This window comes from Typopeltis vanoorti, chromosome 1 (genome assembly GCF_054136105.1).
Source record: "Typopeltis vanoorti isolate ZY-2024b chromosome 1, IOZ_Tvanoo_1.0, whole genome shotgun sequence".
In the NCBI taxonomy this organism is placed as follows: Eukaryota; Metazoa; Arthropoda; class Arachnida; order Uropygi; family Thelyphonidae; genus Typopeltis; species Typopeltis vanoorti.
In genome coordinates, this window is record NC_143549.1 from 115,733,243 (window position 1) to 115,749,459 (window position 16,217).

General features: G+C 34.1%; 1 protein-coding gene and 1 long non-coding RNA gene across 2 annotated transcripts in view; one reads left to right on the plus strand and one right to left on the minus strand.

The window, feature by feature from the left end:
- LOC150110336 (macrophage mannose receptor 1-like) overlaps positions 1-16,217 on the plus strand; it is a 117,340-nt gene that overhangs the window by 15,937 nt on the left and 85,186 nt on the right. Inside the window, exons 6-10 of the mRNA XM_090398956.1 lie at positions 314-468; positions 6,999-7,183; positions 7,789-7,904; positions 10,415-10,491; positions 11,714-11,872. Coding sequence (XP_090255082.1) covers positions 314-468; positions 6,999-7,183; positions 7,789-7,904; positions 10,415-10,491; positions 11,714-11,872 — 692 coding nt within the window. The remainder of the gene's footprint in view (positions 1-313; positions 469-6,998; positions 7,184-7,788; positions 7,905-10,414; positions 10,492-11,713; positions 11,873-16,217) is intronic.
- Positions 6,529-16,217, minus strand: part of LOC150110337 (uncharacterized) — a 108,833-nt gene continuing 99,144 nt past the window's right edge. The window contains exon 3 of the long non-coding RNA XR_016548928.1: positions 6,529-6,721. This is a non-coding gene — a long non-coding RNA (uncharacterized LOC150110337). The remainder of the gene's footprint in view (positions 6,722-16,217) is intronic.

Genomic DNA, 16,217 nt, shown 5'->3' on the forward strand with positions numbered 1-16,217 from the left:
CCCAAATGACTAGCATGTACTTGTGAGAGAAGAGCCGGTTTCCATTTAATCCTTTGCATGAGTAGTCAATTTATGCAAGAAGTTTTGACTATATCCCTCATAAACTTTCCAGGAGAGATTAATTTTTATCAAACACGTATATTTATATATATCATTATACATTAAACAATATATATTTTTTTTGTTGTTGTTTAATTTAAACAACTACATTATATTTTAGAGAGTTCCTCGAACTTAGTGAGTTCTAAAAAGTCGTCAATTCCTAACATGGACTGTTTAAAGTATTTTTAAGTGCGTTTTTTTTTACTTAAAGATATGAAATCGCCTATATTCTATCAGAGTTACTTCTTGCTCGGGATCAGGACAACTATTACTGGATGGGACTTCAAAGGTACGATGAAGGCTTTATTCATGATGACGGGGATTTTCAAATCACGAGTGATTTTATGTGGACGGAGATATTAGAAGGTGAGTTTATTTATCTACTCATTTATGTATTTATGTGCATCTACATACAAAAAGCTGTTAGTTTATGTTATTGTTGGTATTAAAACAACTGGTGGGTTAAGAGTTAGATAAGTTAATCTGCACCAGAGAACAATCATGGGACTTTTTTTTTTTCAATGCACGTCTTGTCTCAGGTGAGCAGATTGGCGGACTGATACAGGACGCAAAAATTCATTTCCTACATATGGAAAATCATAACACATCTAAATATATGATGGAATGTTATAATTTATAGAAAACATGAAAAAAAATTACCAACACAAAATCATTATTAGACATACATATAAATGTGTTAAATTCGGTGATTTTCCTAGGTGTGATAACATGTTCTCATTCATTTGGCTGCTACGTATTCAGTTTATTGTATGAAAATAACGGTTGCTTCTAATTAGAATGGCAACATATGAATTCTTTAGAAAGGATCGTTTCAAATAGCTAATTTCAAGCTTTGTGTTATGCTCTGTAGTAGCCGCATATTACAAAATGATTATTTATGTCGACAGGTGCAAAAAAGTTACTAATTCCCAGTATCAGTTTTAAATTTTTGAAAACATTTCGAAGAGCGCTGACTTCACAGCATTGCTTATATACACTAGTGTCCAAAAGCTAAGGACTAACAGTATTTCTGAAGATCACAGCCGCAAATTCAGACGAATCACCTTGTGGCAATTTGTATAACTGACGATTTCGAGTGGAAAGCGGGTTAACATTCAAATTTTCCAATCGTACGCAATGGGGTCACATGGTAGCACTCAACAGAGTAAAAGGCAAAATGTTGCGTTAAATTAATTCAGTTTGAAGGAAATTCATTTCTTGAAGGAATAAATTTCTTGAAGGCTGCAAACTTGGATGTCTTGTAATGACTTAAAGACATCATCCAGATAATTAAATGGAGGGAAAGAATTATTAGCTACATTTGAAGAAGATCGAAGAATGAAGGAAGATTTTCGTTTATAACATCAAAGACTTAATGGACGCACTAAAGAATGTCAGGTTGCAATTTTGTTCCATTCAAGCGCAGGTACGCAGATTTATTGACAACTCTGGCGAGACCTCTGCGACAAGTAGGCCTATACTCTTCCTCGGACATCTGGTCTGCGTTTCCTTATCGACAGCTCATAGTAGAGCATGTTTTCCGTGGTGTTGCATCCAAAAATATTGACAAGACTGTTGCCTTTTCTAGTCCAACGAACACTAATGAATTCAATACAGATTAGAGTCGTTTTAGTCTTTTCTCCGATTGTAGACGCAATTGATCAGGCGTGAAAGTTGTACATCTTACCATCGCGAAAATGGTCTTGAAAGGAACAGATACGGCGGTGCTGGGTCATGGTGTTCGGAGGCATTATGCTTAATGGACGTACAGAGCTACAAGTGCTGGAAAAATGGACTATGACTAGTGAGCAATATTTCAACTAAGTTATTCAACGTCATGTTCGAATGGTCGGTGGTGCTGTAGGAGAAGAATCCATTTATTATTATTATTATTATTATTATTATTATTATTATTATTATTATTATTATTATTATTAAGACCTCGAGCGAGTCAGGGATTCATGGAGAGAGACCACATACTACACGCACAGCTTATCATATTTCTTCTTAAATTCATTAACACTGTTTGAACACACAATATCCAAAGGAAATCGATTCAAATCACGCACTAGTCTATGAGAGAAAAATTTACCTCTCACTCCCTTCTTAGCGGCGGCATTCATTCTCAGATTCCAAGGATTCCCCTCTTGTCCTTTTCCCACCGTCCATAAAACAAAAATCTCCATCAACTGAAATCCTGTATCACCCTTTCAGACGTTTTGTAATTCTCAATCATTTCACATCTCTTTCTCCCCTCTGGTAGTGTTTGCATTCTACAAATTCTTAATCTCTCTTCACCAATCACTACTGTAAATCCTGGTATTATTTTAGCACTCTTTTTTGCACTCTTTCCACTGTACGAGAATCACAACAGAAACCATGAGACCAGACCTGCGCACAATAGTCCAAGCACTATGGATGACAGTGCCACACCACATGGTACACGACCAGTGGAGATTCTTCTGGAGACCAACCATGTTAATAGGATCCAGTGCCTAATATTCTCCCAACATCAAAACCCCATAGAACACAGTTGGAACGCAATAGGGAGACGCATTGCTGTTGAAATTCCCCTCCAGTAAACAAACAAACAAGGCCTTCCTTGCTCTGAAGGAAGAGTTGGCCAGTTTGCCTAAAGAACTCCTGAATCATTTGGTGCTAAGCATAGCACGACGTCTAGAGAGCTGAATCATATATCGTAGTAAAGATATTCCATAGTGAAATGTCTCTCCGCATAGTTTTCTTTACGCGCTTGAAATTAATTCCTTAACTACTCCATCAGGAAAGTTGTATCTTTTGCCTAAAACATATTGCAATTTAATTTGTAAGAATTTTATTATAGATTTTTGTAATATTATTTATTAGTATGCTGGTAATTAATTATTGTCCACATTGTCTGTAGTCATGTTTTTTTTTTTTCATAAAGATGAAAAAAAATCTCCTTAGTCCTCCTTCTCCTTAGCTTTTGGAAACGAGCTTATAAGACAAAATATATCAAGCAATGAGCATAAATCCTTTGAAAAATCCATCAGAAAGAACAATACAGGGTGAAATACAATGAAGAAGTAAGAGATGCACAAAATGGTCTCACGTTGATACGTCTCACCTTTGAGAGTCTCACGCGTTCTAATTATCATAACTGGCGCCTGAAAGCAGAGTATGAACACACCTTACTGCCGTTGATCACACCAATAATTGGAAATGTTCCTTCAGATAAAATTCCCAAAAGAATTTTCTTCCTATTTTTATTCGTGGTTTGTATTTTTTTAATTTTTTTATTTATGTATGTATGTGTATTCACCATTTGAAGACTTCACCATTTTGTGCGAATCATAAAAAAAATCCATCTTTCACGGAACATTCATTGATCATTGATCTGAATTCATAATTAGGAAATTCCGATAAAAATGCTGAACCTCCGCAGCTTAGTCGGTATAGACGAAGCCCTTTGGATAGAAAAACCTGGGTTCGATTCCCGTCCATGACGTGAGGAATCTTTATCTGCTCTCTTTCGACTAAAGTTAAGTTAATCGGTCTTATACGGAGGGAGAGGTTTTTTCTTCCGGTAACTCCGGTTTATCATCCCTCAAAGCAGGCAAAGTAGTCATGTGAACACACATGGCTACAGTGTGTGTGTGTGTGTGTGTGTGTATATAAATACTTACGGCAAGAAAGGCAACGGGAAACCGCCTTGCGTCATTATCTCCTTACTAATCAGATGCAACACTTTCAAAAAGATGATTCGACAGGATTGGGATAGGTGAAAATGTGCTTTATGTTTTCGAAAAATTTAAATAGAAGATTACAAATCTACTAATATATAAAATTTCTGTATGTGTAAATAAAGCTGTAAATTTCGTGATATGAATTGATATATGATATAATTTCTGATAAATTCCGATTAAAATGTGCCTTTTAACAAGAAAACGTATTTTGTTTTCAGAAAATATTAAGCGCGAATCAAAGCCGACAGTATGTCGCAAACTGTAGCATTATCTCTTTAAGGGACATAATCACTTTTCAACGCTTAAAATTAGCTCAAATTGATTTCACTGTGATGATATCAAATAATATTTGTCATAGTATTTATATTTAGGTCCTTCGTTGTATACGATGGATGATCATTTTATGACATGCACTTAGAAAGTAGATGTCATATTCAACTAGATCTAGAAAGAGAGAGAGAGAGAAAGACACACACACACACACACACACACACACACACACATACACACACACACACACACACACACACACACACAGAGAGAGATTTCATATCCTGATAACATTAACTCTCCAAACATTACTTTTACGACTTACTACAATCGTTGCTCAGTAATATAAGTCCATGTAAATTCTTCCGAGATTACTTTAGACTGAAATGGTAATGGTGCATTAATTCATGGTTGTTAGGAGTACATTATTCCATCAAATCTCACAGATGTTTCATTGGATTTCGATATAGCTTTCAAATAGGTCAACGAATTATGCTATGGATCACCGTATCACTCTTATAACTATTCCCAAAAGAATTGTGCCCTGTGGCATTGTGCGTTTTCCTGTCGGAACATGCAGTTTAACCCTTCAAGAATTGGAGCAGTGCAAGCATGAAAGGGTACATCTCTCTCTCTACAACGATGTTCAACCATATGTGACATTCAGATTGAATGTGTGTGTGTGTGTGTGTGTGTGTGTGTGTGTGTGTGTGTGTGTGTGTGTGTGTGTGTGTGTGTGTGTGTGTGTGTGTGTGTGTGTGTGTGTGTGTGTGTGTGTGTGTGTGTGTGTCAAGAATACCCATACTACAAGAACGCATTTTATTCATTTGATACAGTCGCTTAACCCAATTGTTGAATCAAATGCAGCTGAGATTTATCGACCAGGAAAATGTTCCACTGTGAGTGGATCGTGACATGTGTGCTTGTTTAAATACTGCTCTTTGTAATCCGTCCGTAATGCGGCATGATTCTTTTCAGGCTTTAGAGAGAGAGAGAGAATTGCGGCTTTGCGCGCAATTCTCTCTCTCTCTCTCTCTCTCTCTCTCTCTCTCGTGTATTCGTGCATTGTGCAGTGTGGATGGACACATGACACTGTCCTAAAACTGTGAAATTCATAGATGACAAGATGCGTTTACATAATAATGTCCGTTCAGCACTTTACTCTTAACGTTAATTAATAGGTATGCACCACTCTAAGATGTTATTAGAGTGCGGCATTAGATGGAAGCAGAAAATAATTGAATCATTTTTAATGAAAATAAAAGAGCATCTGTAACTCAGTCGGTATAGGCGAAGCTCTTTGGGCGGATATACCTGGGTTCGATTCTCGTTTGTGACGTAAGGAAGGTGAGTACCCGTCTCATAAGGAGGTGTGGGCTTTTTTCATGCGGAAACGCGGGTTTTTTGTCCCCCCCCCCCCAGAACAGGCAAACTGGCTCCGTGAACACACACATACACGAACACACAAACACACACACACGGATTTACTGTCAGATATATACTCCTCCTGGAGTTTGGCCTTTAATACCGTCTGTTCAAAACTTTAAAAGATAAAAACCAAGGACGATTATTAATTATGTCTAAAAGTACTCAATCAGAACTCTGAAACATACTTGAGTTTAACCTTCCACTCACCTTCATTCAATCCTAGAAGGCAGGTGATGCGTTTCACACGCTCATTTTTCTACTTTCTTTGGTTGGTGATATTGAAAATATTTATCTGAAATTTAAAATTTGTTTTAAGTTGTAATCCTTATTTAACCTACAAACCATGAAGATGCCACTAGTCCATGTGAGCGAAACTGTCACCTAATTATTGTTATTAGAGTTAAACATATTAAACCCAGTTATTTTTTATCACTGAACTCATTTTCGTAAACGTTGACCTTTAAATATAGAACAATTAAAAAAATTTTCATAGCTCATTAAGTATTAACGATTACTTTGTTATGAGAGATATGCATTTTCATCGCATCAAGTACGAAATGGCTTTTATAAGGGCTTTTCATCTGTGGGTGAGTTTTTCAGTCTCATATGAAGATTGATGCGATTTTCTTCCGGGAAATCCTAGTTTATCAGCTGGTTGACATACACCTATTGACAGTCATAGCAGACAAATGAAATCGGATTGACCGCCTTGTCATAGAATTTAAATTAAGATACATTTCTATAAATTACTTGATCGTCACTTAAACTGTAATTAAACTGTAATTCTTAAAAACACATTAACAACAATGTCTCGTCCAAAGAATGCATTATTTATTTTGTTTACTTTTTAGTTTAATCATTGTAATGTTGCAACATCCTTTGAAACAATAACAATAAAAGAATACAAAAATCATTTTGTATATTTACCTAATCTCGTGAGGAAATTTTATTTTTATTTGATGATTTTAAACTTTAGTCTTGCCCAACTCTTGGTAACTTTGTAAGCAAGTATTCTTCCCCCAGAAAGTTTCCGATGTGTTAATTCTAGAGAGTAGTTAACCATTACTTTCTCCCCCATTTTATCCTTGCTTGAGACCTGCATATAGCTGAGAGAGAGAGAGAGAGAGAGAGGAGTTTCTTCTTTATACATCACATTGGAGTTTCCTACCGGCATCTTCAGTTCATTCTTAATTAATCTAGGAGCAACAACCAAATCAAGTAAATCACCAACCAACATTAGTTATCATCTGATTCTGTAAACAACAAAAGATTTATAAATGCAAATCATATATGTTTTCGCATATTTTTAAGGTTAAAAATAAGTCAGGAAATAAGAAAACTGAGTGTAAGGTAAAGTAAAATTAAAACTTTGATGGATTTCTTATTATTAAGTAGAGATTGAAGCAATATATTTTTAATGTTTACCTAACTAACCTTCGAATATTAGAGCAATTTTTCTTCATGTATTTTTAGGAGATGGAAACTGTATAATGGCAGCTGTAAGTAACCATACGGATCACATTCGCTTGATTCCAGAGCAATGTGAAGAAAAGAAAGCATATGTCTTATGCAAAAAAAGTTCAAAAGAAATAAGTGCATATTCTAATTCATGTCCATATCCTTGGATTCCACATGCAATTTTTGATTTCTGTTATTGGGTAGGTTCCTTAATTAAATGCTATAAATTTTTATCATTTGTGCCTTTAAATACCAGTACCGTGAAACTTAGTATTATGGTGTAATTTTCGTTATTCTTTCTCTTTACACGTATATGTATATATATATATATATATATATATATATATATATATATATATATATATATATATATATATATATATATATATATATATATATATATATGAGATGATATTTATAATGATTTCATGTACATACATTGCAGACTGCAAAAACCTCTTTGTAATGCAGATGTAACAAAAATGTTATTAAAGTTTTGGTTTTGTGTATTTGAAAGACATTAGGATCGCTGATAAAATATGATGATACTTGTTTTAAAGAGCTGAAGTTTGTAGTTTTTTTGTCTTTTTGTGGGGAGAAGAATTGTTCCTGTTTCCGGTACTAACGGCTAACTGTTATTACGGCTGACGGTTATATTCTGTTAAATTCTTGTAAACAGAAGGAATCTCATAATTCATCATTTAGTTATCATAAAATATTTATTTCCAATAACTATTTAAGGATTTTCTCACGTACTAAATATATTCATATATGAATTTTTCTTTTAAATTTTCTTATTATGCAGGCATCGCCAAAACCTCTTACCCTAAATTGGAATGATGCTAATACGTATTGCAAATCTATTGGAGGTAATCTAGTTAAGTATGATACAAGCAGCAACGTGACACAGACTATACATGAGTGAGTATTATATTACCTGTTCTGTTATTATTATATTATAGTATTATATTACCTATATTATGATGTGGAAGGAATATCGTGTGCATAAGGATGATGTCCGTTATGAAAATTATAAACAGCAGGATAGAATAGTCACAACTGTTGTACGGAAAGCAAAGTCTCAGTACGAAAAGAAACTGACTCTGCGTGCCGAAGACAATTCACAAGAATTCTATCCATATGCTGCAAGTAAAAGAAAGACTGAATATGGAAATATATATGAAAATGAATATGACAATATTTTATAAAATATATAAAACATATGTTATGATCAATAGGAAAGCATTGATTTGTTCTGTTAACAATATCGTCACTACTGAAGCTATCTTCAAACACTGTTGTGAATGAGGCGCTATTTGTTCTTTTTACGAAACTACTGCTCCTCAGCCAATGACTATAATCCTCACCGAATCAGAAAAATATTAGCACCTCTACCCTCCCTATCCTTCCAAAATGAACCAGTACAACATCTTGGGACACATCTGAAAAGGTAGAAAAATGAAGTCTATACAAGTATATACAACCTAGTGTCCATCTCAGGCAAAACAAAACTTTAGTGAAGTTTAAATTTAATGAAGCTGCATTTTTATTTCCATGTATTTTGATTTTGGTAGGTCAGAAAAAGTAGATAAAGCCTTTCGACTGACACTTTCGTAAGTGGTAGAAAATGCAGCCAATGGCTATAATCCTGATTTGTATAATTTTGCTAGAATCCCTAATTTAATACAAGTTGGTATCGTGTATATAAGCATTAAACAATCCTCATGATAAAAATTAAATGGAGTGAAACTGCACTAGAAAACGATTACAATTAGTATTTAATGCTTCCAATATATCGTCCCGATTACAGAGGCATCCTCATGGAGTAAAAAAGGAATCTTTTAACACGCAAAGATAGCCCAAAACTAACTGAAACAGATGGGCGAAAGACTAGAGTACTAATCAGATAAGGCGCCATCTATGGACACCTTTAGTAGCTTAAAATGTAAACTGGGATCTCGAAGTGCTAGTGTTTGAAATATTTTGGGAAATTTTATGCAACCATATTTATTTAAATTAAACTGATTTTTAAGAGCAGCAGAAGATTCTGAAAACAGTCTTTCTGTTTTAAATTTACTGTGATGGAGCGTGATGGTCTTTTTCCAAATAATTCTGTGAGCTATATCCAAATCATGGACTGCAGGTACAGATTGACCATCGTCGTGTCTGCAGATGTATTTTTTATGTTCTTCCATTCAGAGGATAGATTGATTCCAAAGAATCAATTGGAAAAAGACAATCATGCTCTTTTATTATAAATTTAGAAGAGAATGACTGTTTTTAGAATATTCTGGGTTACCACAATATTCTAAATAATTTGGTTTACATCCAATACTATAAATTACACTTTTTTACATATAAACCAATCCATTTAAAATGAAATTTTTTATTTTTTTCAAATGCCATTCTCACACTTTAGTAATGTGATTAATACCAAATTATCCGCTATTGCTTTCTAGGAATAATGTTTGCCGTGTTTTCCTGATAAACGCAGTACACGGATGCAGAAATTGAAAACGGACAAGGATCCTTCAGCTCGAAGCATTTTATACATTGTGTCATTAATTTATTCATTCTCTCTGCTTGCTAGTTACACAGTGCTGCTTTACCACTGAACGAATTTAGGCATAAATAACATGCTTCGATACATTATCACAGTACAGACTGAAATGATTATTTTATATCAGCACGATAATGATAAACTCTGCGAATTACAAACTACAAAAAGTAGTTTGTAATGCTTAGGCAAATATAGAGACTGTGAATATGGAGATTATGAAGAGCTAAAGATCCGTACTTTGAAACCACACTGAAATCGTTTTCAGAGTAAATGGAATAATTGTAGTTCCTTTTATGTCTTGCTCTAAGAAGAAAATAACTGCAGTGGAGTCATAAGAACAGAATTTGGACTGCAGGCCAATGGACGAATGGCAAACTGTCTGGTTAAACTGTCCGATAAATGGAATATTCCTGATAATCCCTGTAGTTTCTCTTGCGAAAACCTAGAATCTGAAACCCTTTGTTGAGGGAAAAAAAGAGAATGTATTAAAGTAAGTTTCGATCACTTTGTAAAATTTTAACGCCAAACGCCAGGATGAAAAGGCCTCTATTTTCTAAAGGGAAGAAGTCCGAAAACATTTAGAAGATTGTTCTCTAAGTACGGCTGCGATTTCTAATGAAACGAAAGACTTTTCCGTCAAATGTCATTTCGAGTGGAATGACAGAAAATAAAGGGATATCCTGCTTTTCATTTTCTACATCTGTGTGAAAATTAAATTACTTGATACAGTTTTTAACTAATGCCCTCAAAGACAAATAGAAGTATATGTATGCTCTTTCATATGCAGTCTTAATTCAATAACCTATTAACTTCCTCATTGCATTTTGTGATTTAGGCATGATCTAAATGAAGCTCATTTTATTTCTTTTAGAATTTTCAGGTATATTATATCAGCACAGCTTCATCGCCCTCATTTGTATTATTGGACTGGAATACGAAATAAAAATGGTAAGTAAAAAAATAAACATACAGAACTCACAGAATTTTGAACTTCACTAAATTATGTACAGGATTTCCTTCTATGTATTCATCTAGTAGTAAAAAAGTGCAGATATGTGTCATTAAATTTTTTCGCCGTAGCATGGATATAATATTATTTATAAAAAAAAAGAGGATAAACTGCACTGCTTGCGTCAGAGTCAGACTAATTACGAATTTTCAAAATATTTGGTCAATTACTTCACGTGTAACTGATCGTTTATAACACTCTTATAATTCTAAAATCCTAAATCCTTAATTCAAAGCTGTTATTTTTTTTTCTAGGAGTATTACAGAAATATTTTCATGTCATTGCTAAGTGAAAACAGTAAGCAGAAATAATTTTTTCTAGTAATTGAGCTATCCTGTTCGAATCTAATGACAAATTCTAGTTCTAACCAAAACAAAACTTCATTTCTTCTAAATTATACTAAAGTAGTTAAATTACATAGCTTAAGTGTGTACTTTAAGAAGCTATGGATGACAGGTTGTCGGTACCGAATTTGAGTAAGCAAGAAAAATTATGATAAAGAAAAAGCTGAGGATGAGAACAAATGTACGAACATACACACTTAATAGCCGAAAACTATGGGGAGAATTAATAGCAGAGCTTATACAAGCATATAGTTTTGCTTTGTCTCAAATCTGAAGATGATTCCTACGATACGCCAACACAAACCATACCGCTGACTTTTTATATATTTTATAAGGTTCGTTCCTTTTTATTCTTTTAAATTTCAAAATCCAGTGTCCATGTTCACATATTTATTTTTCATCCTCAACTTTTTCGGCTAAATCAAGTTAAGCGCCAAATATAATGTCAACACTACTCTCATGAAAGCAGACACCCAGGAATGACACATTTAAATCCCTTTAATATAATTTGTAAAAAAAAAAAACTTAGATGAAACTAACGTTTAGCCTTTAGTTTAAATATATGAAGGACAGCTCTCTTAGCAAATAATATTTCCACTTTTCGTTTAATGTTTTGTTTTTAGATTTATAGTTTAATTGATATTTTCATAGCTGTTTTCATAGATTTAAATAGACAGAAATTATTAAAAGGTCAGCATGGTTCAAATTCATTGTCTAAAAAAAAGAAAAGAAAATCTAGACAGTATATTAGTCTGTCCAGTTGATAAGATGTTTAAATATGCTCTAATGTAGTAATAAATTCTTCCTTATTACACAGACAACTTATGGACAGAGTATCAGAAAATTTTCTTTGATGGATTATCATTTTTGGTATGGGATTCTACCGGTCATTGTGTGAAGCATTCCATGTTACCCATTTTTCATACTGAAAGCTGCTCCAGACGACTCGGCTTCTTCTGTAAAGCACAATTTTCAGGTAAGTTATGACAACTATGAAGATCTATATTTATATCTATATATATATATATATATTACAGGTGTATATTACTTCATGTAATATGCACCTGTTATATTATCTGTAGACTGATCCCTACTCTTCTTTCCCTGTGTATTTCTTTTCATCTTGCTCCTTCCCCAACAATGCTGTTAGAGTACTCGAGGGATAGGGGTGCTTCTTTCCTATTTTCTTATTTTTCCACCTCATGCAGTGGGAGTCTACCTTCCCCCTCAGGTACCTGCCCACCCCCAGTTAAAAATGGCGAAGGCAAATCTGAACTCTATACTGCATCGGTCGTCGCGTGGGATACCAAGGACTGCACTGGATGTTAGGCTTCCTGGACATCCAGTGACAAGTGGACTACAGGAGCAAGATCCATAAAACTCGAAAGTGATTACTAGGAAAAAGTGGAGCATGGCTGAAAACCGACAAGTCATGCAGTGCTTCTACGGTTCAAACCCCTCAGTTAAGGGATTTCAGAAACGAATGTTTCAACTTTTGGCTTGAACGACATCCAAATTCTGAAATTTCATTCGAAAGGCTGATGCAGCAAAGCAGCTTCATTATCAAGCGCAAGGTATTTAGTGAACTCGAGTTGGAAGCACTGAAACCTCAAGCTGTAAAAGGAGACCATACTGACCCTAAAGTGACCAAGAATATGAATGGAGCAGACCCAGATTCTAACGTGCAGAATGCTGAAAATTTTGAAAATATAAAAATAGTTGAAAGGAAGCTATCAGAGAAGGAACAAGACCTCGCAAGAAAAAGTATTAAGCAAATGAACAGCAACCTGGAACAGGTTATGCTTCCAGTATTGAGACAAGTACCTCAACAAAAACTGAAGGAACTCCTACAAGAGATCAATAAAGCTGCAAGGGCTATTCCTACTGGAACTATTGCACAAACGAATCAAATTATGTACTCAATAGCCTACGTCGTAACATCTGAATTCGGCTATACGTTTAGTGAACCCAAAAGAAGTAAGGCTCAGGAACCAAAATGGAAGCATCGACTGGAGAATAAAATTCTTAAACTCAGAGCAGACGTGAGCAATTTGAAAAACACGAAAATCCGAAACAACCTCATAAAGAGATATAATATTAGAACACGCCCTATTAATTAAGTATTAGAGGAACTGAAGCAAAAAATAGTTGCAGTTGGGGCTAAAATAAGAAAATACAGTCCACGCATTGAACAGTACAAGAAACATTCGATGTTCCGTGCAAATCAGCACCAATTTTACAAGAAAATTGTTTGTTGCAGGAATGATAATCTTAAATAACATATAAATATAAGTACTAGAGACAAAGAAAACATACTTAATTTTTGGAAAAAACCTATGGGACAATCCTAAGAGGCACAATAACAAGGCGAAGTGGATTGAACAAATTATGAACGAATTTCAAGAACGAAAAATGAACTAACTGAAAGTAACAACCGAAATGGCTCTCAAAAGCAAGCTAAAAGATAAAAAAATTGGTCAACACCCGGGAAGGATGAATTACATGGCTAATGGTTGAAATATTAGAAGGAGATTAGAAGAAATTTCCTGCCTCAAAGCAGGAAAAACATTTTTGATCATAAACGATAAAGAAAAATGTCCAAAGCCAGAAAATCTCCTACCAATAACTTGCCTGCCAACAACTTTTAAGCTACTCACAGGCATACCAGCTTACACAATACACAGCTATCCAAAATCAAATTCTTTTTCCAAATTGAACAAAAAGGTAACAGCAAAAATTCAAGAGGCACAAAATGCTGATTGATAAAATGATTCTGAAAAATTGCAAACGTAGCAAAACCAACTTTCATATAGCTTGGGTAGATTATAAAAAAACGTTTGATTCGGTGCTAGATAGTTGGATTTTAAAATGAATAGAACTATTAGGTATTAGCGAAAACGTACAAAACATTTTGCAATCCAACATGAAAAAATGGAAAACAACGTTGGTTCTCAAAAGAGACGTAATTGGAGAGATAAACATAAAAAGAGGTATCTTTCAAGGAGACACATTATCTCCTCTATTGTTTGCCTTGTCATTGACCCCTTAACTAGAATTTTAAATAACACTACTCATTGTTATCAAAACTGCGCAAAAAAGTGCGAAGATCTCTCACATTTTATACATGGACGATCTGAAGTTGTACGAAAAATCAGAGAACGAACTCGGATCATTGCTTAATATTGTGCAGATATTAAGTCACGATATATCAATGGATTTTGGCTTATAAAAATGTGCAATTGCTGGAATAACAACAGGAAAGTTTGAAGATCTGAACGAAGTCGAGCTGCTCAATGGTTAAATAATCAAGGCAATAAAATTCGAAGATACCGATAAATATTTGGGAATATTAGAAGCATCAGAATTCTGCACAATAAGTTCAAAGAAACAACTATAGCAGATGACATAAGACGGTTATGAAAACTTCTTAGGTCAATGCTAAACTCTGTTAATTTGATAAAAGAAATTTTATCAAACTAAAATTAAAGCTATTCTGTCCTTTGATGATTAAATAAGGAGAAAACATTTCCGTTGATAAGCTCTATCTATCACGCAAAAAAGGAGGTAGAGGATTATTACAAGAAAATCAAGTTATTGAAGAAGAAATACGAAATTTGAATATTATCTGCAGCAAACAACGGAAACATTCTAATTAAGTTAAGGAAAGAGATTTATTTAAATCCATGGAGACAAAATTAGAATACAAAACCAACCAAGTGAAAGTGAGAACTAAAATATGGAAAATAAGGCACTGAATGGAAAATACCTCTACAGCATAGAGGACAGCGCTGTCAGCAACTTGATCTGGCATTGATTGAGAAATGGAGCATTAAAGAAAGAATCATTATCTGTAATTTTTCAGCACAAGAACAGGCCATTAAAACCAACATTTACGAAGGCAAAAATACAAAAATTTCAAGAAGACAGTAAACGTAGATTGTGCGAAAGAAAAGGAAGAAACGGTAGATCACATTATATGTGGGTGCAGTAAAATCTCACAAACTGAGTACCGTATAAGGCACGATAACGTAGCTAAGATAATTCACTGGAATGTATGTAAAAAAAGTATGGGTTTGAAGTATCTAAAGACTATTGGAAGCATAATGTTCACCAGAAAGTGGTTGCGAATGAAAAAGCTAAAATACTCTGGGATTTCAAAATCCAGACTGACGAAAGCTTGGAATGTAATACAACCGATATCACAGTGATTGAAAAAAAGTGAAAACAAGGGTGTTCAGTTTATCGAAATATCAGTACCAGGAGATAGTGGGATTGACGACAAAGAAATTGAAAAAATTACAAAGTATCGTGATTTCAAAGTCGAAGTTGAACGAATCTGGCAAAAGAAAACGAAAGTTTTCATTTTCCCATAATTAGGTGCTTTAGGCGCCACCTCTAAAACATTGAAAAACATCTAAAAGCACTCGAGTTAGATGGATTAAAAATTGGGCCGCTGCAAAAGGTCGCTTTGTTCGACACGGTTCATATTCAGAAAGTATATATATATATATATATATATATATATATACTTTCTGAATATATATATATATATATATATATATATATATATATATATACAGTATATATATATAATGTCACCATCTGCTCTTTTTATGGAAGACTAAACCGTCAAATGACGTTTAGTCTTCCATAACACATGGAAGACTAAATATGGGAGACATAATAATAAAGATTATCTGATTATCTGCAATATAATGAGATAATCGTCACATGAAAAATTTGGTTCAGTTTCACTTAACTGCTTCAATACACCGCCGTCTCTATTGCATCTTTCCGATGCGATAGGGACGGAGTATTATTTTTGATAAGATATACTCTTATCAAAAATAGGAGATTCTCTTATCTCCTATTTTTGATAGGAGAAATCCTCTTGCCACGTTTTCAACTGAAATTATTCAAGCGTGATTTTTTTTTCATAAATTCTGATGAAATCCGAACGATTCGCTAAGTCACCAAAATCCTGTATTCAGTTTAGTGAGGATAACAAAACATTCTCCACAAAATCAGAGATATTTATAATACAAAAAAGGAACGTTCTTTTCAAAAACGATGCTTCGGAACTGCAATCACTACACAAATATTGGTTGGATAATTGAAAATTAACAAACTAACTTGTTGCAACGGCTTAAGTCCCATGGAATGTAGGCGGTTTCAATTAAAAAACAGAGAAAATATTTGCTTCTGCAGACACTGATCATTCTCCAAAGATTTTTTATCATAGCCTGTTTCCTGCAGCTGACTCCCAAATGATTTTTAAAGTAATAAACTGTAATACATGGTGGAATACGGAAAAGTTATTC